The sequence below is a fragment of the Thunnus maccoyii genome, chromosome 19, assembly GCF_910596095.1.
Source record: "Thunnus maccoyii chromosome 19, fThuMac1.1, whole genome shotgun sequence".
Lineage (NCBI taxonomy): Eukaryota > Metazoa > Chordata > Actinopteri > Scombriformes > Scombridae > Thunnus > Thunnus maccoyii.
This window is the reverse complement of record NC_056551.1, coordinates 4,215,635-4,237,541: the sequence shown is the minus strand read 5'-3', so window position 1 is coordinate 4,237,541 and position 21,907 is coordinate 4,215,635. Positions and strand designations below refer to the sequence as shown.

At 41.6% G+C, this 21,907-nt stretch overlaps 4 protein-coding genes and 1 long non-coding RNA gene across 9 annotated transcripts; all 5 read left to right on the top strand.

The window, feature by feature from the left end:
* Window positions 1-1,699: 1,699 nt before the first annotated feature.
* LOC121886115 (serine/threonine-protein kinase pim-2-like) lies at window positions 1,700-3,891 on the top strand. Its single transcript, XM_042396036.1, has 6 exons — window positions 1,700-1,774; window positions 1,884-1,931; window positions 2,043-2,249; window positions 3,028-3,205; window positions 3,317-3,499; window positions 3,800-3,891. Exons 1-6 carry the CDS (start codon window positions 1,700-1,702, stop codon window positions 3,889-3,891), a joined length of 783 nt encoding a protein of 260 aa, XP_042251970.1.
* A 4,011-nt stretch (window positions 3,892-7,902) lies between these two features.
* LOC121885514 (serine/threonine-protein kinase pim-2-like) lies at window positions 7,903-12,787 on the top strand. 5 transcript variants are annotated; one of them, XM_042395041.1, is made up of 7 exons: window positions 9,047-9,523; window positions 9,716-9,758; window positions 11,368-11,459; window positions 11,633-11,727; window positions 12,002-12,217; window positions 12,316-12,493; window positions 12,605-12,787. In XM_042395041.1, the coding sequence occupies exons 4-7, from the start codon at window positions 11,653-11,655 to the stop codon at window positions 12,775-12,777; spliced, it is 642 nt and encodes a 213-aa protein (XP_042250975.1). In that variant the 5' UTR covers window positions 9,047-9,523; window positions 9,716-9,758; window positions 11,368-11,459; window positions 11,633-11,652; the 3' UTR covers window positions 12,778-12,787. The 5 variants fall into 5 exon arrangements, with proteins under 5 accessions (XP_042250976.1, XP_042250975.1, XP_042250977.1 ...); XM_042395042.1 differs by lacking the exons at window positions 9,047-9,523; window positions 9,716-9,758 and adding an exon at window positions 7,903-7,951; XM_042395043.1 differs by lacking the exons at window positions 9,047-9,523; window positions 9,716-9,758 and adding an exon at window positions 11,064-11,075.
* LOC121886114 (serine/threonine-protein kinase PLK4-like) lies at window positions 8,035-18,122 on the top strand. Its single transcript, XM_042396035.1, has 13 exons — window positions 8,035-8,064; window positions 8,341-8,556; window positions 8,669-8,846; window positions 8,958-9,055; window positions 10,248-10,358; window positions 10,481-10,658; window positions 10,770-10,952; window positions 13,331-13,884; window positions 14,184-14,278; window positions 14,389-14,444; window positions 14,563-14,769; window positions 17,651-17,828; window positions 17,940-18,122. The coding sequence occupies exons 1-8, from the start codon at window positions 8,050-8,052 to the stop codon at window positions 13,741-13,743; spliced, it is 1,392 nt and encodes a 463-aa protein (XP_042251969.1). The 5' UTR covers window positions 8,035-8,049; the 3' UTR covers window positions 13,744-13,884; window positions 14,184-14,278; window positions 14,389-14,444; window positions 14,563-14,769; window positions 17,651-17,828; window positions 17,940-18,122.
* On the top strand, window positions 16,310-20,712 carry LOC121885515 (serine/threonine-protein kinase pim-2-like). The gene is made up of 5 exons (XM_042395046.1): window positions 16,310-16,325; window positions 17,001-17,053; window positions 19,861-20,067; window positions 20,164-20,341; window positions 20,453-20,712. The coding sequence occupies exons 2-5, from the start codon at window positions 17,039-17,041 to the stop codon at window positions 20,560-20,562; spliced, it is 510 nt and encodes a 169-aa protein (XP_042250980.1). The 5' UTR covers window positions 16,310-16,325; window positions 17,001-17,038; the 3' UTR covers window positions 20,563-20,712.
* LOC121885516 lies at window positions 19,058-19,746 on the top strand. Its single transcript, XR_006092577.1, has 3 exons — window positions 19,058-19,193; window positions 19,493-19,579; window positions 19,690-19,746. It is a non-coding gene; the product is annotated as an uncharacterized LOC121885516 (long non-coding RNA).
* Window positions 20,713-21,907: the final 1,195 nt, after the last annotated feature.

Here is a 21,907-nt window from a genome sequence, read left to right as displayed (position 1 = left end):
ACAGGACCAGTGGCAGCACCAGGAGCAGCAGCAGTAGCAGCAGCCCCAGGAGCAGCATCTGTAGCAGCCCCAGCAGCAGCACTTGTAGCAGTAAACGCAAGGAAGTGTCTGCAGAGGATGTCCAGGAGCTTCTAACGAGGAAGAGGAAGGCCAGCACTTGTGAGGAGACGCCCAGAAAGAGGCAGAAGAGCTCTGAGCTCAACCAGAGCTCCTGCAGCTCTTCATTCTCACAAGGGAAGAATGGAAGCACACTCCCTAGAGTGATCACAAGCAGAGGTGAGTGAGTTAGACAAGTAAAGTTAGTATCTTTCTAAACTTTTGTCTTTTTAGTACCACATTCCCTCATTTCAGGCCAGTAAAGACAAAGACTACAGTGACCAGTGACCCTTTCAGTGTGTGCATGTGGATTATGTATAATGACAGACTTGAAAATAATCTGAAGCTCTCCTTTAAAGGAATAGTTTGAGGTCTATTCACTCTCTTGCCAAGAGTTAAATGAGAAAATTAATACCACTATGTAGCTGGAGTCAGGAGGTAATTAGCCTAGTTTAGCACAGAACTAGTGACAAAAAGACTACCAAAATCCCATTAATTAACATACTGTACCCTCCTGTTTTTTGAGGGGGAGTTACAGCTACTTCCCAGTGAACAACATTTTGTTCATCTGCCCACCTGAGCAACATCTCCTGGCAAGCTTGCAGCAATGACAAGAATCCAGGAATTTATTGTGCCTAGCTGTTGTTTGACAAGAAACACTTTGAGCATGAAACTCTCCATAAAACCACACAGTTTTTTACGTTTACATTTAAGTACAGACTGAGCAAACAAGATCCATGCAATATGTATGTTAGTGAGCTTTAGAAGGAGGAATTTTGTACCAGGCTAGCTGTTTCCTCCTGGTTGATGTCTTCATGCATAGCTAATTGCCTCCTAGCTCTAGCTACTTAAAACTTTATTGTTTTGTTTTTTTTTCTCTCTCTCTTTGGCCAGTTGGGGGAAGCACAACAAGCTGTAACCACAACACTGACAAATTATCACCTTATAAAATTGTTATGGTTAATATGTTAGCAAACAGTTGCCTATTTACACATACAGCAGAAACATTATCATTCAATTGGAGTCAGGTGTCTGTTGATCTGATGAACTTGAGTCCATTATTCACTCCTGTTAGCTCTGGTTTGTGTCCACCAACTTCTGAGAAAAGTATCTGCCTCTTTAGCTGCTAAATGCTCAAGTATTCTCCCCAGCTAATTTCAGTCTGCTGTTTGATGCTAGGCTATAAACTCAAAACAGTGAGCTGAAAGCTACTAAACAAGTCCATCATGTTGCTAAAGCTAGGTGCTAATTCTCCATGAATTCGTCACTATGAGAAACCTCTTTCACTAGTCGTAGTAATTTTTCTCTGTTGTTAATATAAAAATATTGATTAGTGCAGCTTTAACACACAGACATGAGAGTGGTGTCAGTCTTCTAACTTTCAACAAAACAGCAAAGAAGTGCATTTTACAAAACGTTGAACTATTCCTTCAAGGTTAAGAATACATTTATAATTAGTCTAAATATAAGAAGGCTTACAATTACAAGTAGTGTTATTAGTAATAAATTATTTGTAGTATTTGCAGTATACATTTCTCAAAGCTACTGTATAGCATAATCAATATCTGTGTGTCTTTGTGCAGCTGATTTTGAGGAGCGGTATATGCAGTTCCGCCAGATCGGAGAAGATGTCTGTGGACCTGTGTATGCTGGTTTCCGATCAATTGATTATGTACCAGTAAGTATCACATACATGTTCCTCTCCCATACACACACATACAAACACAATGAATCATTCTCCACGTCCTCAGAGTATAAACCAAAGTACTTGTGTTTTTGTCTTATAGGTAGCTATCAAATATGTTAAGGGGCCACATGTACCGTATGAAATGAACGTGAGTAAATTGATCTCTGTCCCATCAGCAGCACTATCATCTGAATGTTGAACTGCTCTTTATCATGGATTAGGACAACAACCAATCTTTTTTTTTATATGGGTCTCTCAGGCGTACAAGATCCCTGTAGAAGTGGCCCTCATGCACAAAGTTGCGGGCGGACCAGAGTCAGTCGGGAATTTTTCCACCGTCTCCCTCTTGGACTGGTACTATCTGGACCAGCAGCTTATCTTAATCACAGAAAGACCAGTTCCCTCTCAAAACCTCACGACGTACCTTGATTCCCAAGGAGGCGTCATTGAGGAACAAGAGGCTAAGGTACTGAAGCTGTGTGTGTGTGTGTGTGTGCGTGTGTTTGTGTGTGTGCAATCTTAAAAAATGTTGGACCAGCCACCAAAACAAGTTAAATGTTATTTTTCCACATTTTCTATGTTAATTTAACTGCTGAAATATGTGTTCTGAAAATTTCAACTCCCTACATGATACATGTCTAAATGCTGTTTTAAAGCCAGGCTTTTAAAAATCCCAAATTCCCTGAAACAATACTAAGGACATGTCCTCAGTGACAGCAATGACCTTGCTTAAACTTTATGTTTAAGCAAGGTCATTGGACACATGGATTCACAATTAGCAATTGGCATATTATTGTAGTAATTTACATTATTGGGTCATCATCGAATAATATGAGTCTAAAGTTAATTTTATTATGCGGCGCTTACTCAGCATGAGGAACTGCTGGCTTTCAAAAATCAATTAATTAAAACTTAAAACTAACACAGAGCCTCTATGTTTCCAAAATAAGGTCGAGGTAGGGGAGAAATCTGATTAATGACATGGTGTATGTTTACTCAGATTTACAGTAACCAGGTTACTCTAAATGTGTTCTCCAAATACCTATGTAACCTGGTGTCTTGTATGCATGTGAACATACTGAGTAGGATCTGTTGGTACCAGCAGTGTCACATGTCTTTATTCTTACTTGTCCAAACAGCCACAGAAGCCACATTGTCTACAACAGTCTGAATTTTGTTTTAAGGGAAATTTTTACAGCCCCCCCACTTACCAGCTCATCTGTTTCTCTCTGTTTCTATCTCAGACCTTCCTGAATCAGTTGGTGGATGCAACTGATGAAATGCACCGCAAAGGTGTGTTTCACCGGGACATAAAATCAGAAAACATCCTGGTTGAAATTGGCTCCAGTGTCCCGCGTGTCCGCCTGATGAACTTTGGATGTGGCAGTTTTGTTCAGGAGAGACCCCACCATACTTTCTCTGGTATGATATCTGGCTTTTGCTTTTGCTATTCACTCATTGGCCAGTTTCTGGTATAATTACTTTCTTGTTTGAACAAAGCTCCTCTTCATTCTGTCTCTCTGTGTATTCCAGGTACCCTTGCATGTGCCCCTCCAGAGTGGTATGTACGTGGGGAATACAAAGCTGGTCCCACTACAGTATGGCAGCTGGGTGCACTGCTATACCGTTTGCTGCATGGTTTCAGAAACAGCACCATGGGCATACTGTGCGGCAAAATGCAACTCAGCAGGGACTCAGCAACACAGCTATCCCAAGGTAAGTCATATGGTTTCTGTATGAGAGAGCAGCAATGCTAATGCTGCTATATTTCTGTTGACCAGACAGGACTGATGGCTAACAACCCTCTCAATTAGATTTGATGACTTACGGTTTAGCTACACACAATGTAAATGTGTTAAATCTGTCTTTAATTGAACTTACATAGAATTTGTGTTGACACCCGCCATGTCTGCATTCTAAAACAAGCCGACAGACACAAGTCTATCACTTAGTTATCCCATGGATCACTTCAGCAGTCATTATCATCTTTAATTTGTTTTCTCTACTTCATTCCAGACTGCCTCGACTTCTTGCAACTGTGTCTGAAGAAAAACCCTGACGAGCGCGCCACTCTGCAGCAGCTACAGCTCCACCCCTGGCTTAACTAATTCCACCAACACCGAAACCAGGCCTCTTCCTCACGTTGGACTCTTTTTTTTCCACTCATCCTCTAACTACCTCAAAACGTACCCCATCCTGTTCCCTACCCTTACCCCATCCTTTCCCCACTCATTACCCATTGTGCACCCCTCATCACCTCTTTCCCCATCTCCAACCTAATCCTACCTTTTTACATAATTATCAATCAGGACTCTTTTGATATTGGACTTGTTCCCAACAGCACCTCCTGTTGCACCCCCAGCCATCCGAGGAGAGGGGATCTCTCTTTGAATTGCCTCTCCCGAGGTTTCTTCCAATAGCCTTATGGTTATTGAGGAGTTTTTCCTCGTCTTCATAGAGAGCTTTGGGCTGGGTCAGGAACTGTTGCTGTTGTGGCCTATTAAGACACTAATATTATATATAATATTGAGCTATACAAATACAATTGAGTCAAAATTACTTCCAGTTTGTAGTCTTGATTAAAGCTTATATATGAATATATACATACATATATATATGTATATATAATATATGAACAAGAACTATGGACTTCAGTGTATATATAAAGGAATCTTTGTCTCTATGTATGTATGTTTTTCCTTTGTATTTTTCAAGAACCTTTCATCCGATCCACTTCACACTTGGTGGGTGTATTGTTGGGGACACAAGGGAGTGTAATTTAATGCAATTTGGACACGCAACATTCAGTATTAATTAACTTGGAATAAACAACTGATCAGGAAGCCGCTCAGTTCTGCAGCAGCAGGGCAGGGCTTCTGGGCTCTGCATGTCAGGATCAGAGCTGCACCATCCTGCCATGAGAGATAGGAGAGGAGGACATCTATTTTTGTTTGATAATTAGGCCAGTCAGGCTTTGTTGTGGGTGTCCACTCTCATTTTAAAAAAGATGAGAAAAAAAATTGGGGGGGGGGGGGGGGGGGATAGTGAGCTGAGAGCATGAGCATGAATGACAGAAATACGTTATTTTCTGATTGTTTCACAGCTGTTACTTTCTAAAGCACAAATGAACAACCATCAAACACTCAACAGGTGATTTACTGTGGAGACAGATGTTCTTTTGGTGTAAGTTGGACACACGACACGTTTAATATTAATAAGCTCTGAATAAACAAGTGAACAGCGAGCTGTTCAGCTCCGTGTTTAAGGGGGCTGTTTGATATAACACTGTCACATCACAGCGGCTTGTGGGCTCCGATTTGCTGAGCGGGACAAAGGCACGCGGCCTTGCTCAGTTAAACTGCCTGAGAGAGAAGGAAAAAAAAAAACAGTAGACACATTTGATTGGCAGCAAAATCAACCAATGGAAGGCCATAAACTGCTTTTCTGAACAGGCACGTTTTGAACGGGCACTGCACAAGTGACTATAATGCTAGTAGCTAACAACTGAAAAAAATGCTAATAACTGAAATTACATTTGTCAACACTTTGGTTCTATGTACAAGGCTGTCAGGTTGAACTGGAGCCTTTGTAACTCTTAAAGTAGTATTATCTGACTCCAGCACAGATTTCTTTAACATTGTACAATATTTTGATACCTATAATGTTAGCTTTAAATGGCATTTGTAATCTTACATTATTATTTTACTAGGCTTTAAAAAATTCAAGCAATAGACATTTTGGGAAATACTCTCCTTTGCTTCTTGTCTGGAGTTTGATAAGATGGATCCCAATATCTATGGATATTTAGAAGCTGAGATGACAAAGTTACCAGTCACTTTGTTTGATTGGTGACACAATACAGAGCTCTGTTTCTTGTTGTTTCTTCCCCTTCAGGGATGTGAAACGTTAAAAACCTTTAAAGCTGTAGGACACAAGGCTGAAAGTGGGCAATATTCTTTGTAACAGCAAAGTTATATTTACTCAGGAACGGGCTCCATGCTGGTCTTATTTAACACAAATCAACTGCCACAGAATCTCAACCAAAACAACCGAACCATTGATCGATCCACACATCTCTCACAGCGGCATCTGTCGTCCTTTCCTTCATACAGAAAATATAACACTATATTTTACAAGAGGACTAAGAACAGAACATCTATTATCTTGGAAGGAACAGCTTACAGGCAAAGTATGTACAGCAAACATGTCCCCACTGACCCAAGGCTTTGTGAACATTCAAATCAAACAAGTGACTGATCTGAAACCGAACACTTTGGCTGTTGGAAAGAATGTCCTGAATGTGAGTTGGATCCAGAGTGGTCCGGTGTGTGCCTCTTTCAGCTCTCGGCATCAAAATGATATGCATCATTCCTCTTTTACTTAGATTTAATGTTTAGATTCATTTGTATTTTCTTAACACAATAGGATAGTTTGAACTACATGATACTACTCCTCTTTAGGTAGCTGGACAACAGTGTTACATGGCAGTTTCTGAATCACAGTTATTTAAAAAAAAAAATACTTTAACTGCCTGATTTTCTAGGATGTAAGTTCTCTATGCTTTGCAGCCCTAACAATCAATTAGTCAACTTGCACATTTACCAGTTGTTTATGTTTAGTTGGTCATCATGTAAATACATAAAAACTGGACCAATAATAAAGTCACTACAGGGTGTAAATGATGGATACCGTTGTCGTACAATCTCCACTGTTTTTGTTTGTTGCTCATTACAGGGTGCTGAAAGTTACATGAACACATTTATTTATTTATTTTCATTATTGATTAATCTGCTGGTTATTCTCTCGAATGATCCATTAATGACTTAGTCTTAAAATGTCAGGAAACTGAAGAATTTCTGACACAATTTCCTAAAGCCAAGGTTAATTTTTTTTGTCCAACCAACACCCAACACATCATCTTGACTTTGCATGTAAATAAGGCTGTCACTGACCACTTTACATCATTTGGTTATTTAGATCATGATCTTATCCAGATAACTTATGATAAACATCTCCCTGAAAGGGTCGATTGAAAGCCTTTTCTCACTCACCTCTGTTAGTGTCTAGTCATGCAAATAGTATTGATTTTATTTTTCCAGGTTTTGAGATATCTGTATGAGATTTCTGCCACTGACACAATGCAGTGGAGGTGAATCATTATTTAGTTTGTGGTGCTTACAACACTGAAAAATGGCCTTTAAAAACTCAACAGACCTTGTAGTTTACAGGATATTATAACGTAATTCTGCTGAAAACTGTTGACAATGGGCCTCATGCAAGAACATTTTCCTCATCTAAATCTGTTTTTTCTCTGTGAGACTTGTTCACACAAGTGTTCCAACAAACTCTCTTAACATCATAAATTTGCTATAAATTTCTGGTTTCAGCCTGATGAATGTCACCTGTTCATGACGAGCTGAACGTTCCTGAGATTTCATCATTAGCATCATCGATGCCCCTAAAATGTCCATTTTTAGGGGGTGACCTGTTCCACTCTGTTTGTGGGCAAGTTTCATTCACAAAAATGTTCCCAAAGAGTGAAAAGAAGAATCACAAATCAGCACACACATTCTTGTCTCGCAGGTGACGTTCGGTTGAGAGTTGTTGTCTTCATTATTAAACAGCCAGCTTCTTTGGGTTAGAATTACTTAAGTGTTCATCGTTAAGGATGTTTTTACTGGGTGGTGAATTATCCGCATAGGTCTCCTCCTCTCCAGAACAAACAGAGCCAGTGTTTAAAACAGGAAAAAACACTGAGTAAAGCAGTTTTCACATAAAAAAAATCAGTGCTTTTCTGACAATGTTCACCAGGTACAGGATGTCTGGTAGGGGCTGTTAGCTGAGCTGCTGCTAACGTTTGCTCAGCTAGTTTCTGGGAGCTGAATTGTCCACAGGTCTCCTCTTCTCCGAAACAAACAGACCCAGTGATTTAAACAGGTAAAAACACTAAATAAAGCAGTTTCACATAAAAAATCAGTGTTTCTTTGATGCTGTTCAGTGGGCAAAGGATGTCTGGTGGGGGCTGTTAGCTGAGCTGCTGCTAATGTTTGCTCAGCTTGTTTCTGTGATAACTTAAGATCCAGACGTTAAGCAGGGATTTACTGGGAGCTGAATTGTCCACAGAGGTCTCCTCTTCTCCGAAACAAACAGACCCAGTGATTAAAACAGGTAAAAACACTAAATAAAGCAGTTTCACATAAAAAATCAGTGTTTCTTTTGTCTTTTTAGAAGATGTCTGTGGACCTGTGTATGCTGGTTTCCGATTAATGGATTATGTACCAGTAAGTATCACATACACGTTCCCTCTCCTATACACACACATACAAACACAATGGATCATTCTCCACATCCTCAGAGTATAAACCAAAGTACTTGTGTTTTTGTCTTATAAGTAGCTATTAAATATGTTAAAGGGCCACATGTGGCAATGTACCATATGAAATGAACGTGAGTAAATGGATCTCTGTCCCATCATCAGCACTATCATCGGAATGTTGAATTGCTCTTCATCATGGATGAGGTCAACAACCAATCTTTTTTTTTTTTTTCTTGTTTGGGTCTCACAGATCTACAAGATCCCTGTAGAAGTGGCCCTCATGCACAAAGCTCTAAGCGGACCGGAGTCAGTCGGGAAGTTTGCCGCTGTCTCCCTCTTAGACTGGTACTATCTGGACCAGGATCTTATCTTAGTCACAGAAAGACCAGTTCCCTCTGAAGTCCTCACAACGTACCTTGATTCCCAAGGAGGCATTATTGAGGAACAAGAGGCTAAGGTACTGAAGCTGTGTGTGTGTGTGTGTGTGTGAGAGATTCACAATTAGAAGTTGTGAATCCTGCCCCCCTCCCCCCTACCATCTCATCTGTTCCTCTCTGTTTCTATCTCAGACCTTCCTGAATCAGTTGGTGGATGCAACTGATGAAATGCACCGTAAAGGTGTGTTTCACCGGGACATAAAATCAGACAATATCCTGGTTGAAATTGGCTCCAGTGTCCCGCGTGTCCGCCTGGTGAACTTTGGATGTGGCAGTTTTGTTCAGGAGAGACCCCACCATACTTTCTCTGGTATGATATCTGGCTTTTGCTTTTGCTATTCACTCATTGGCCAGTTTCTGGTATAATTATTTTCTTGTCTGAACAAAGCTCCTCTTCATTCTGTCTCTCTGTGTATTCCAGGTACCCTTGCATGTGCCCCTCCAGAGTGGTATGTACGTGGGGAATATAAAGCTGGTCCCACTACAGTATGGCAGGTTCTATGTACAAGGTCATCAGGTTGAAGTGGAGCCTTTGTAACTCTTCAAGTAGTATTATCTGACTCCAGCACAGACAAAATGTTCCCAAAGAGTGAAAAGAAGAATCAGAAACCAGCAGACAGATTCTCATCTTGCAGGTGACGTTCGGTTGAGAGTTGTTGTCTTCATTATTAAACAGCCAGCTTCTTTGGGTTAGAATTACTTAAGTGTTCATCGTTAAGGATGTTTTTACTGGGTGGTGAATTATCCGCATAGGTCTCCTCCTCTCCAGAACAAACAGAGCCAGTGATTAAAACAGGAAAAAACACTGAGTAAAGCAGTTTTCACATGAAAAAAATCAGTGCTTTTCTGACAATGTTCACCAGGTACAGTATGTCTGGTAGGGGCTGTTAGTTGAGCTGCTGCTAACGTTTGCTCAGCTTGTTTCTGTGGTAACTTAAGATCCAGACGTTCAGCAGGGATTTACCGGGAGCTGAATTATCCACAGAGGTCTCCTCTTCTCCGAAACAAACAGACCCAGTGATTAAAACAGGTAAAAACACTAAATAAAGCAGTTTCACGTAAAAAATCAGTGTTTCTTTGATGCCTTTCAGTTGGCACAGGATGTCTGGTAGGGGCTGTTAGCTGAGCTGCTGCTAACGTTTGCTCAGCTAGTTTCTGGGAGCTGAATTGTCCACAGAGGTCTCCTCTTCTCCGAAACAAACAGACCCAGTGATTTAAACAGGTAAAAACACTAAATAAAGCAGTTTCACATAAAAAATCAGTGTTTCTTTTGTCTTTTTAGAAGATGTCTGTGGACCTGTGTATGCTGGTTTCCGATTAATGGATTATGTACCAGTAAGTATCACATACACGTTCCCTCTCCTATACACACACATACAAACACAATGGATCATTCTCCACATCCTCAGAGTATAAACCAAAGTACTTGTGTTTTTGTCTTATAAGTAGCTATTAAATATGTTAAAGGGCCACATGTGGCAATGTACCATATGAAATGAACGTGAGTAAATGGATCTCTGTCCCATCAGCAGCACTATCATCGGAATGTTGAATTGCTCTTCATCATGGATGAGGTCAACAACCAATCTTTTTTTCTTTTTTCTTGTTTGGGTCTCTCAGATCTACAAGATCCCTGTAGAAGTGGCCCTCATGCACAAAGCTGCAGGCGGACCGGAGTAAGTCGGGAAGTTTGCCGCTGTCTCCCTCTTAGACTGGTACTATCTGGACCAGGATCTTAGTCACAGAAAGACCAGTTCCCTCTGAAGTCCTCACAACGTACCTTGATTCCCAAGGAGGCATTATTGAGGAACAAGAGGCTAAGGTACTGACGCTCTGTGTGTGTGTGTGTGTGTGTGTGTGTGTGTGAGAGATTCACAATTAGAAGTTGTGAATCCTGCCCCCCCCCCTTACCATCTCATCTGTTCCTCTCTGTTTCTATCTCAGACCTTCCTGAATCAGTTGGTGGATGCAACTGATGAAATGCACCGTAAAGGTGTGTTTCACCGGGACATAAAATCAGACAATATCCTGGTTGAAATTGGCTCCAGTGTCCCGCGTGTCGGCCTGGTGAACTTTGGATGTGGCAGTTTTGTTCAGGAGAGACCCCACCATACTTTCTCTGGTATGATATCTGGCTTTTGCTTTTGCTATTCACTCATTGGCCAGTTTCTGGTATAATTATTTTCTTGTCTGAACAAAGCTCCTCTTCATTCTGTCTCTCTGTGTATTCCAGGTACCCTTGCATGTGCCCCTCCAGAGTGGTATGTACGTGGGGAATACAAAGCTGGTCCCACTACAGTATGGCAGCTGGGTGCACTGCTATACCGTTTGCTGCATGGTTTCAGAAACAGCACCATGGGCATACTGTGCGGCAAAATGCAACTCAGCAGGGACTCAGCAACACAGCTATCCCAAGGTTTGCTCAGCTTGTTTCTGTGACAACTAAAGATCCAGACGTTCAGCAGGGATTTACCGGGAGCTGAATTATCCACAGAGGTCTCCTCTTCTCCGAAACAAACAGACCCAGTGATTAAAACAGGTAAAAACACTAAAATAAAGCAGTTTCACATAAAAAATCAGTGTTTCTTTGATGCTGTTCAGTGGGCACGGGATGTCTGGTAAGGGCTATTAGCTGAGCTGCTGCTAACGTTTGCTCAGCTTGTTTCTGTGATAACTAAAGATCCAGATGTTCAGCAGGGATTTACCGGGAGCTGAATTATCCACAGAGGTCTCCTCTTCTCCGAAATAAACAGACCCAGTGATTAAAACAGGTAAAAACACTAAATAAAGCAGTTTCACATAAAAAATCAGTGTTTCTTTTGTCTTTTTAGAAGATGTCTGTGGACCTGTGTACCAAATTCCCTCATTTCAGACCAGTAAAGACAAAGACTACAGTGACCAGTGACCCTTTCAGTGTGTGCATGTGGGTGATGTATTATGACAGATTTGAAAATAATCTGAAGCTCTCCTTTAAAGGAATAGTTTGAGGTCTATTCACTCTTGCCAAGAGAATTCATTTGGAGTCAGGTTTCTGAGCAATATACATTTCTCAAAGCTAATGTATAGTATAATCAATATCTGTGTGTCTTTGTGCAGCTGATTTTGAGGAGAGGTATATGCAGTTCCGCCAGATCGGAGAAGATGTCTGTGGACCTGTGTATGCTGGTTTCCGATCAATTGATTACACACCAGTAAGTATCACATACACGTTCCCTCTCCCATACACACACATACAAACACAATGGATCATTCTCCACGTCCTCGGAGTATAAATCAAAGTACTTGTGTTTTTGTTTTATAGGTAGCTATTAAATATGTTAAAGGGCCACATGTGGCAATGTACCATATGAAATGAACGTGAGTAAACTGATCTCTGTCCCATCAGCAGCACTATCATCGGAATGTTGAATTGCTCTTCATCATGGATGAGGTCAACAACCAATCTTTTTTTTTTTTCTTGTTTGGGTCTCTCAGATCTACAAGATCCCTGTAGAAGTGGCACTCATGCACAAAGCTGCAGGCGGACCGGAGTCAGTCGGGAAGTTTGCCGCTGTCTCCCTCTTAGACTGGTACTATCTGGACCAGGATCTTATCTTAGTCACAGAAAGACCAGTTCCCTCTGAAGTCCTCACAACGTACCTTGATTCCCAAGGAGGCATTATTGAGGAACAAGAGGCTAAGGTACTGACGCTCTCTGTGTGTGTGAGGGTCACAATTAGAAGTTGTGAATCCTGCCCCCCCCTTACCATCTCATCTATTTCTCTCTGTTTCTATCTCAGACCTTCCTGAATCAGTTGGTGGATGCAACTGATGAAATGCACCATAAAGGTGTGTTTCACCGGGACATAAAATCAGACAACATCTTGGTTGAAATTGGCTCCAGTGTCCCGTGTGTCCGCTTGGTGAACTTTGGATGTGGCAGTTTTGTTCAGGAGAGACCCCACCATACTTTCTCTGGTATGATATCTGGCTTTTGCTTTTGCTATTCACTCATTGGCCAGTTTCTGGTATAATTATTTTCTTGTCTGAACAAAGCTCCTCTTCATTCTGTCTCTCTGTGTATTCCAGGTACCCTTGCATGTGCCCCTCCAGAGTGGTATGTACGTGGGGAATACAAAGCTGGTCCCACTACAGTATGGCAGCTGGGTGCACTGCTATACCGTTTGCTGCATGGTTTCAGAAACAGCACCATGGGCATACTGTGCGGCAAAATGCAACTCAGCAGGGACTCAGCAACATAGCTATCCCAAGGTAAGTCATATGGTTTCTGTATGAGAGAGCAGCAATACTAATGCTACTATATTTCTGTTGACCAGACAGGACTGATGGCTAACAACCCTCTCAATTAGATTTGATGACTTACGGTTTATCTGCACACAATGTAAATGTGTTAAATCTGTCTTTAATTGAACTTACATAGAATTTGTGTTGACATCCGCCATGTCTGCATTCTAAAACAAGCCAACAGACACAAGTCTATCACTTAGTTATCCCATGGATCACTTCAGCAGTCATTATCATTTCAGTCCCCTCATTTCATAACATTTCAGTCCCTGCAGACACTCAGGGCAGTATACAGAGTATTAAGTTTTTGTTTTGTCTTGCGCTTCAAGTCAGTGCTGACCTCCTGAATTTTTAACCAGAGGTTTTTTAGAAACAATCTCTACATTTGGTTGAGATGAATGGATCTGCCACTTTAATACCAGTGGCCAATATGTGCCAGTGTAGTTAACACAATAAGAATAAATGCAACCAAGAATTAAATGATTTTCACTAGGTTCTTCTTATATCTAGAAAACAAAAGCAAAAGCACTGAGTCAGGCAGTGTGAGCAGAAAAAGAAAAGCCAGTATTGACCTGGAGGCTCCAGAGAAGAGGCACAAGCATAGCTGCAAAACCACTAACACCAGTGAACCCAGCTACATGTTGTTGGAGGAGGTCAGCACAAGAGGAGGCAAAAGAGAAGCACTGAACAAGAGCTTCCTGGGAAGAGATACAAGGCCAGTACCAGTAGCAGCACCAGCAGCGGCACCAGTAGCAGCAGTCCCAGCAGTACCAGGAGCTGCTGCTACTGGTGTAGAGGAGGCAAAAGAAAAGCCAACACTGAACGAGAGATCCCCAAGAAGAGATACAGGGCCAGTACCAATAGCAGCACAAGCAGCAGCAAATGCAAAGAAGTGTCTGCAGAGGATGTCCAGGAGCTACTAACTAGGAAGAGGAAGGCCAGCACTTGTGAGGAGACGCCCAGAAAAATGCAGAAGAGATCTGAGCTCAACCAGAGCTCCTGCAGCTCTTCATCTTCACAAGGGAAGAATGGAAGCACACTCCCTGAAGTGATCACAAGTAGAGGTGAGTGAGTTAGACAAGTAAAGTTGGTATTTTTCTTAAGTTTTGTCTTTTTAGTACCAAATTCCCTCATTTCAGACCAGTAAAGACAAAGACTACAGTGACCAGTGACCCTTTCAGTGTGTGCATGTGGGTGATGTATTATGACAGATTTGAAAATAATCTGAAGCTCTCCTTTAAAGGAATAGTTTGAGGTCTATTCACTCTTGCCAAGAGAATTCATTTGGAGTCAGGTTTCTGAGCAATACACAATTCTCAAAGCTACTGTATAGCATAATCAATAACTGTGTGTCTTTGTGCAGCTGATTTTGAGGAGCGGTATATGCAGTTCCGCCAGATCGGAGAAGATGTCTGTGGACCTGTGTATGCTGGTTTCCGATCAATTGATTACACACCAGTAAGTATCACATACACGTTCCCTCTCCTATACACACACATACAAACACAATGAATCATTCTCCACGTCCTCAGAGTATAAACCAAAGTACTTGTGTTTTTGTCTTATAGGTAGCTATTAAATATGTTAAAGGGCCACATGTGGCAATGTACCATATGAAATGAATGTGAGTAAATTGATCTCTGTTCCATCAGCAGCACTATCATCAGAATGTTGAATTGCTCTTCATCATGGATGAGGTCAACAACCAATCTTTTTTTTTTTTTCTTGTTTGGGTCTCTCAGATCTACAAGATCCCTGTAGAAGTGGCCCTCATGCATTAAGCCACAGACGGACCGGAGTCAGTCGGGAAGTTTGCCGCCGTCTCCCTCTTAGACTGGTACTATCTGGACCAGGACCTTATCTTAGTCACAGAAACACCAGTTCCCTCTGAAGTCCTCACAACGTACCTTGATTCCCAAGGAGGCATTATTGAGGAACAAGAGGCTAAGGTACTGAAGCTGTGTGTGTGTGTGAGATTCACAATTAGAAGTTGTGAATCCTGAAGTTGTGAATATAAAGCTGGTCCCACTACAGTATGGCAGCTGGGTGCACTGCTATACCGTTTGCTGCATGGTTTCAAAAACAGCACCATGGGCATACTGTGCGGCAAAATGCAACTCAGCAGGGACTCAGCAACACAGCTATCCCAAGGTAAGTCATATGGTCTATCACTTAGTTATCCCATGGATCACTTCAGCAGTCATTATCATCTTTAATTTGTTTTCCCTACTTCATTCCAGACTGCCTCGACTTCTTGCAACTGTGTCTGAAGAAAAACCCTGAGGAGTGCGCCACTCTGTAGCAGCTACAGCTAAACCCCTGGCTTAACTAATTCTACCAACACTGTGACCAGGCCTCTTCCTCACTTTGGACTTTTTTCCCCCACTCATCCTCTAACTACCTCAAAACGTACCCCACCATGTTCTCTACCCTTACCCCATCCTTTCCCCACTCATTACCCATTTTGCACCCCTCGTCACCTCTTTCTCCATCTCCAACCTAATCCTACCTTTTTACATAATTATCAATTAGGACTGTTTTCATATTGGACTTGTTCCCAACAGCACGTCCTGTCGTACCCTCAGCCGTCCGAGGAGAGGGGATCTCTCTTTGAATTGCCTCTCCCGAGGTTTCTTCCAATTGCCTTATGGTTATTGAGTTTTTCCTTGTCTTCATAGAGAGCTTTGGGCTGGGTCAGGAACTGTTGCTGGCCTATTAAGACACTCTATATCATATTGAGCTATACAAATACAATTGAGTCAAAATTACTTCCAGATTGTAGTCTTGATTAAACCTTAAAAATATATGAGCAAGAATAATGAACTTCATTGTTTCATCTTCAAACATAAACTTTAAGTCCTCCTAGTGATAAACGTTAGCTAATTCTAAATGCTGAAGAACAATGACTATAATGCTGGTAGCTAAGAACTGAAAAAAATGCTTATAGCTGAAACTACATTTGTCAACACTTTGGTTCTATGTACAAGGTCATCAGGTTGAAGTGGAGCCTTTGTAACTCTTCAAGTAGTATTATCTGACTCCAGCACAGACAAAATGTTCCCAAAGAGTGAAAAGAAGAATCAGAAACCAGCAGACAGATTCTCATCTTACAGGTGACGTTCGGTTGAGAGTTGTTGTCTTCATTATTAAACAGCCAGCTCGTTTGGGTTAGAATTACTTAAGTGTTCATCGTTAAGGATGTTTTTACTGGGTGGTGAATTATCCGCATAGGTCTCCTCCTCTCTAGAACAAACAGACCCAGTGATTAAAACAGGAAAAACACTGAGTAAAGCAGTTTTCACATAAAAAAATCAGTGCTTTTCTGACAATGTTCACCAGGTACAGTATGTCTGGTAGGGGCTGTTAGCTGAGCTTCTGCTAACGTTTGCTCAGCTTGTTTCTCTGATAATTTAAGATCCAGACATTCAGCGGGTTTTTACTGGGAGCTGAATTATCCACAGAGGTCTCCTCCTCTCCGAAACAAACAGACCCAGTGATTTAACAGGTAAAAACACAAAATAAAGCAGTTTCACATAAAAAATCAGTGTTTCTTTGATGCTGTTCAGTGGGCACAGGATGTCTGGTAGGGGCTGTTAGCTGAGCTGCTGCTAACGTTTGCTCAGCTAGTTTCTGGGAGCTGAATTATCCACAGAGGTCTCCTCTTCTCCGAAACAAACAGACCCAGTGATTAAAATAGGTAAAAACACTAAATAAAGCAGTTTCACATAAAAAATCAGTGTTTCTTTGATGCTGTTCAGTGGGCACGGGATGTCTGGTAGGGGCTGTTAGCTGAGCTGCTGCTAACGTTTGCTCAGCTAGTTTCTGGGAGCTGAATTATCCACAGAGGTCTCCTCTTCTCCGAAACAAACAGACCCAGTGATTAAAATAGGTAAAAACACTAAATAAAGCAGTTTCACATAAAAAATCAGTGTTTCTTTGATGCTGTTCAGTGGGCACGGGATGTCTGGTAGGGGCTGTTAGCTGAGCTGCTGCTAACGTTTGCTCAGCTTGTTTCTGTGATAACTTAAGATCCAGACATTCAGCAGGGATTTACCGGGAGCTGAATTGTCCACAGAGGTCTCCTCTTCTCCGAAACAAACAGACCCAGTGATTAAAACAGGTAAAAACACTAAATAAAGCAGTTTCACATAAAAAATCAGTGTTTCTTTTGTCTTTTTAGAAGATGTCTGTGGACCTGTGTATGCTGGTTTCCGATTAATGGATTACGTACCAGTAAGTATCACATACACGTTCCCTCTCCTATACACACACATACAAACACAATGAATCATTCTCCACATCCTCAGAGTATAAACCAAAGTACTTGTGTTTTTGTCTTATAGGTAGCTATTAAATATGTTAAAGGGCCACATGTGGCAATGTAGCATATGAAATGAATGTGAGTAAATTGATCTCTGTCCCATCAGCAACACTATCATCGGAATGTTGAATTGCTCTTCATCATGGATGAGGTCAACAACCAATCTTTTTTTTTTTTTCTTGTTTGGGTCTCTCAGAACTACAAGATCCCTGTAGAAGTGGCCCTCATGCATTAGGCTGCAGGCGGACCGGAGTCAGTCGGGAAGTTTGCCGCCGTCTCCCTCTTAGACTGGTACTATCTGGACCAGAATCTTATCTTAGTCACAGAAACACCAGTTCCCTCTGAAGTCCTCACGACGCACCTTTATTCCCAAGGAGGCATTATTGAGGAACAAGAGGCTAAGGTACTGAAGCTCTGTGTGTGTGTGAGATTCACAATTAGAAGTTGTGAATCCTGCCCCCCCCCTCCCCTCTTACCATCTCATCTGTTTTTCTCTGTTTCTATCTCAGAATTTCTTGAATCAGTTGGTGGATGCAACTGTCGAAATACACCGTAAAGGTGTGTTTCACCGGGACATAAAATCAGACAACATTCTGGTTGAAATTGGCTCCAGTGTCCCGTGTGTCCACCTGGTGAACTTTGGATGTGGCAGTTTTGTTTAGGAGAGACCCCACCATACTTTCTCTGGTATGATATCTGGCTTTTACTTTTGCCATTCACTCATTGGCCACTTTTTGGTGTAATTACTTTCTTGTTTGAACAAAGCTCCTCTTCATTCTGTCTCTCTGTGTATTCCAGGTACCCTTGCATGTGCCCCTCCAGAGTGGTATATACGTGGGGAATACAAAGCTGGTCCCACTACAGTATGGCAGCTGGGTGCACTGCTATACCGTTTGCTGCATGGTTTCAGAAACAGCACCATGGGCATACTGTGCGGCAAAATGCAACTCAGCAGGGACTCAGCAACACAGCTATCCCAAGGTAAGTCATATGGTTTCTGTATGAGAGAGCAGCAATGCTAATGCTGCTATATTTCTGTTGACCAGACAGGACTGATGGCTAACAACCCTCTCAATTAGATTTGATGACTTACAGTTTATCTGCACACAATGTAAATGTGTTAAATCTGTCTTTAATTGAACTTACATAGAATTTGTGTTGACATCCACCATGTCTGCATTCTAAAACAAGCCGACAGACGCAAGTCTATCACTTAGTTATCCCATGGATCACTTCAGCAGTCATTATCATTTCAGTCCCCTCATTTCATAACATTTCAGTCCCTGCAGACACTCAGGGCAGTATTCAGAGTATTAAGTTTTTGTTTTGTCTTGCGCTTCAAGTCAGTGCTGACTTCCTGAATTTTCAACCAGAGGTTTTTTAGAAACAATCTCTACATTTGGTTGAGATGAATGGATCTGCCACTGGAATACCAGTGGCCAATATGTGCCAGTGTAGTTAACACAATAAGAATAAATGCAACCAAGAATTAAATGATTTTCACTAGGTTCTTCTTATATCTAGAAAACAAAAGCAAAAGCACTGTCAGGCAGTGTGAGCAGAAAAAGAAAAGCCAGTATTGACCTGGAGGCTCCAGAGAAGAGGCACAAGCATAGCTGCAGAACCACTAACACCAGTGAACCCAGCTACGTGTTGTTTGAGGAGGTCAGCACAAGAGGAGGCAAAAGAGAAGCACTGAACAAGAGCTTCCTGGGAAGAGATACAAGGCCAGTACCAGTAGCAGCAGTCCCAGCAGTACCAGGAGCTGCTGCTACTGGTGTAGAGGAGGCAAAAGAAAAGCCAACACTGAACGAGAGATCCCCAAGAAGAGATACAGGGCCAGTACCAATAGCAGCACAAGCAGCAGCAAATGCAAAGAAGTGTCTGCAGAGGATGTCCAGGAGCTACTAACTAGGAAGAGGAAGGCCAGCACTTGTGAGGAGACGCCCAGAAAAATGCAGAAGAGCTCTGAGCTCAACCAGAGCTCCTGCAGCTCTTCATCTTCACAAGGGAAGAATGGAAGCACACTCCCTGAAGTGATAACAAGTAGAGGTGAGTGAGTTAGACAAGTAAAATTGGTATTTTTCTTAAGTTTTGTCTTTTTAGTACCAAATTCCCTCATTTCAGACCAGTAAAGACAAAGACTACAGTGACCAGTGACCCTTTCAGTGTGTGCATGTGGGTGATGTATTATGACAGATTTGAAAATAATCTGAAGCTCTCCTTTAAAGGAATAGTTTGAGGTCTATTCACTCTTGCCAAGAGAATTCATTTGGAGTCAGGTTTCTGAGCAATACACAATTCTCAAAGCTACTGTATAGCATAATCAATAACTGTGTGTCTTTGTGCAGCTGATTTTGAGGAGCGGTATATGCCAGATCGGAGAAGATGTCTGTGGACCTGTGTATGCTGGTTTCCGATCAATTGATTACACACCAGTAAGTATCACATACACGTTCCCTCTCCCATACACACACATACAAACACAATGAATCATTCTCCACGTCCTCAGAGTATAAACCAAAGTACTTGTGTTTTTGTCTTATAGGTAGCTATTAAATATGTTAAAGGGCCACATGTGGCAATGTATCATATGAAATGAACGTGAGTAAACTGATCTCTGTTCCATCAGCAGCACTATCATCGGAATGTTGAATTGCTCTTCATCATGGATGAGGTCAACAACCAATCTTTTTTTTTTCTTGTTTGGGTCTCTCAGATCTACAAGATCCCTGTAGAAGTGGCCCTCATGCACAAAGCTGCAGGCGGACCGGAGTCAGTCGGGAAGTTTGCCGCTGTCTCCCTCTTAGACTGGTACTATCTGGACCAGGACCTTATCTTAGTCACAGAAAGACCAGTTCCCTCTGAAGTCCTCACAACGTACCTTGATTCCCAAGGAGGCATTATTGAGGAACAAGAGGCTAAGGTACTGAAGCTGTATGTGTGTGAGGGTCACAATTAGAAGTTGTGAATCCTGCCCCCCCCTTACCATCTCATCTATTTCTCTCTGTTTCGATCTCAGAATTTCCTGAATCAGTTGGTGGATGCAACTGATGAAATGCACCATAAAGGTGTGTTTCACCGGGACATAAAATCAGACAACATCTTGGTTGAAATTGGCTCCAGTGTCCCGTGTGTCCGCTTGGTGAACTTTGGATGTGGCAGTTTTGTTCAGGAGAGACCCCACCATACTTTCTCTGGTATGATATCTGGCTTTTGCTTTTGCTATTCACTCATTGGCCAGTTTCTGGTATAATTACCTTCTTGTCTGAACAAAGCTCCTCTTCATTCTGTCTCTCTGTGTATTCCAGGTACCCTTGCATGTGCTCCTCCAGAGTGGTATGTACGTGGGGAATACAAAGCTGGTCCCACTACAGTATGGCAGCTGGGTGCACTGCTATACCGTTTGCTGCTTTCTTAAGTTTTGTCTTTTTAGTACCAAATTCCCTCATTTCAGGCCAGTAAAGACAAAGACTACAGTGACCAGTGACCCTTTCAGTGTGTGCATGTGGGTGATGTATTATGACAGATTTGAAAATAATCTGAAGCTCTCCTTTAAAGGAATAGTTTGAGGTCTTTTTTTTTTTCTTTTTTTTTTTATGTACAGCCTCCACTGCGTTCTAGTGAAATGTCAATCAAAGGTGCATTTAAAGACTTCTAAATTATTTATAGTGATGAATTCAAGTCATTATTTCTCCATATCAATAATCTTTCCATTTTATTCTAAATTGTGAAGCTGTTTGTAACATCTGTTTCAGTATGAGTGCTATAAAATTAATCATTGATCATCCTTCTGATGTTTAATAATGATGACTGAGATATCACTGCGATGATGGTTTATTTAATCTTTAAGTTAGATTATTGTATTGTTTTAAATCTGTAGCTGTGTGTAATGGTTGTGTGTAACATTAATGACAGCTGTTCTCGTGCTGTTGGAGAAAATCGATGAAATAAATTGCACTTCTTCTTTGACATTCTCCTGTTCCCTATATCTCATGTCATTATTACACTGTAATAATAATAATATGACACTTTGTGGGCCACATTTTATATAGCTAAGCAAGGCATCACAACCACATTTGTGTTGGATAGACGATGTGGATGCAACTGGGAGCTGTGGGAGGAAGATACTTAGACGTCTTTGTGGTTTTAGCTGTCTCTGTGGCTTTCTTCAGGGAGCTTACTTGCTTTACTGCCGGTGTTTTTCAACCACTTCAGCATTTTTTGACCACTGGCTTTTTACTACATTAGGAGTTAACTGGGTATCCCAGAAAGCATTTAAACCAACAGGTGATACACCGAATATGGTGAGCCTTTAGATTCTGTGATCTGCAGTGTTGGTTAGGTTGGTTTAGGCATGAGGACTGAGATGAATATCATGGAAAGTCACAGAATGTGATGGGTCACCAATCATGGTGGAGATTAAATTGTGTCAGGCTAAAAGCTGTTAAATGTTTGCTGTTAATATGTCACTTCATTAAGTTTTACCATTTTTTCAGGCAAGAAAGTAACCATTTAGATTCCCATATGTGGTCAGTTTATCCAAATAACTCCTATTTTGAAATTTGTTTAAGCGTTTTCTCTACTGTCCCAGACTTCGTATCATTGTGTCCCAAGCACGGATGTTTATAGAGAACTGGAGACCGCGTCAGGGCCCCATTCACTCCTATGAAAGTTGCTCAGTGGCACATGAAGCCAAAAAAGTTCAGCTTCTTCTGCATTGATTCCTCTTCTGTGGGGGAGCAAGCACCCTAGTGATTTTCACC

Excerpts from the sequence above, each read along its gene's own strand:
- LOC121886115 (XM_042396036.1), top strand. The coding sequence starts at position 1,700 with ATGCAGTTCCGCCAGATCGGAGAAGATGTCTGTGGACCTGTGTATGCT. Across the intron at positions 3,206-3,316 it reads ACCCCACCATACTTTCTCTG|GTACCCTTGCATGTGCCCCT; the intron begins GTATGATATCTG and ends TGTGTATTCCAG. Across the intron at positions 3,500-3,799 it reads AGCAACACAGCTATCCCAAG|ACTGCCTCGACTTCTTGCAA; the intron begins GTAAGTCATATG and ends ACTTCATTCCAG.
- LOC121886114 (XM_042396035.1), top strand. Across the intron at positions 8,557-8,668 it reads TTGAGGAACAAGAGGCTAAG|ACCTTCCTGAATCAGTTGGT; the intron begins GTACTGAAGCTG and ends TTTCTATCTCAG. Across the intron at positions 9,056-10,247 it reads TATGTACAAGGTCATCAGGT|ACTGGTACTATCTGGACCAG; the intron begins TGAAGTGGAGCC and ends TCTCCCTCTTAG.
- LOC121885514 (XM_042395042.1), top strand. The coding sequence starts at position 11,653 with ATGCAGTTCCGCCAGATCGGAGAAGATGTCTGTGGACCTGTGTATGCT. Across the intron at positions 11,728-12,001 it reads GATCAATTGATTACACACCA|GTCTCTCAGATCTACAAGAT; the intron begins GTAAGTATCACA and ends TTTCTTGTTTGG. Across the intron at positions 12,218-12,315 it reads TTGAGGAACAAGAGGCTAAG|ACCTTCCTGAATCAGTTGGT; the intron begins GTACTGACGCTC and ends TTTCTATCTCAG.
- LOC121885515 (XM_042395046.1), top strand. Across the intron at positions 20,068-20,163 it reads TTGAGGAACAAGAGGCTAAG|AATTTCCTGAATCAGTTGGT; the intron begins GTACTGAAGCTG and ends TTTCGATCTCAG. Across the intron at positions 20,342-20,452 it reads ACCCCACCATACTTTCTCTG|GTACCCTTGCATGTGCTCCT; the intron begins GTATGATATCTG and ends TGTGTATTCCAG.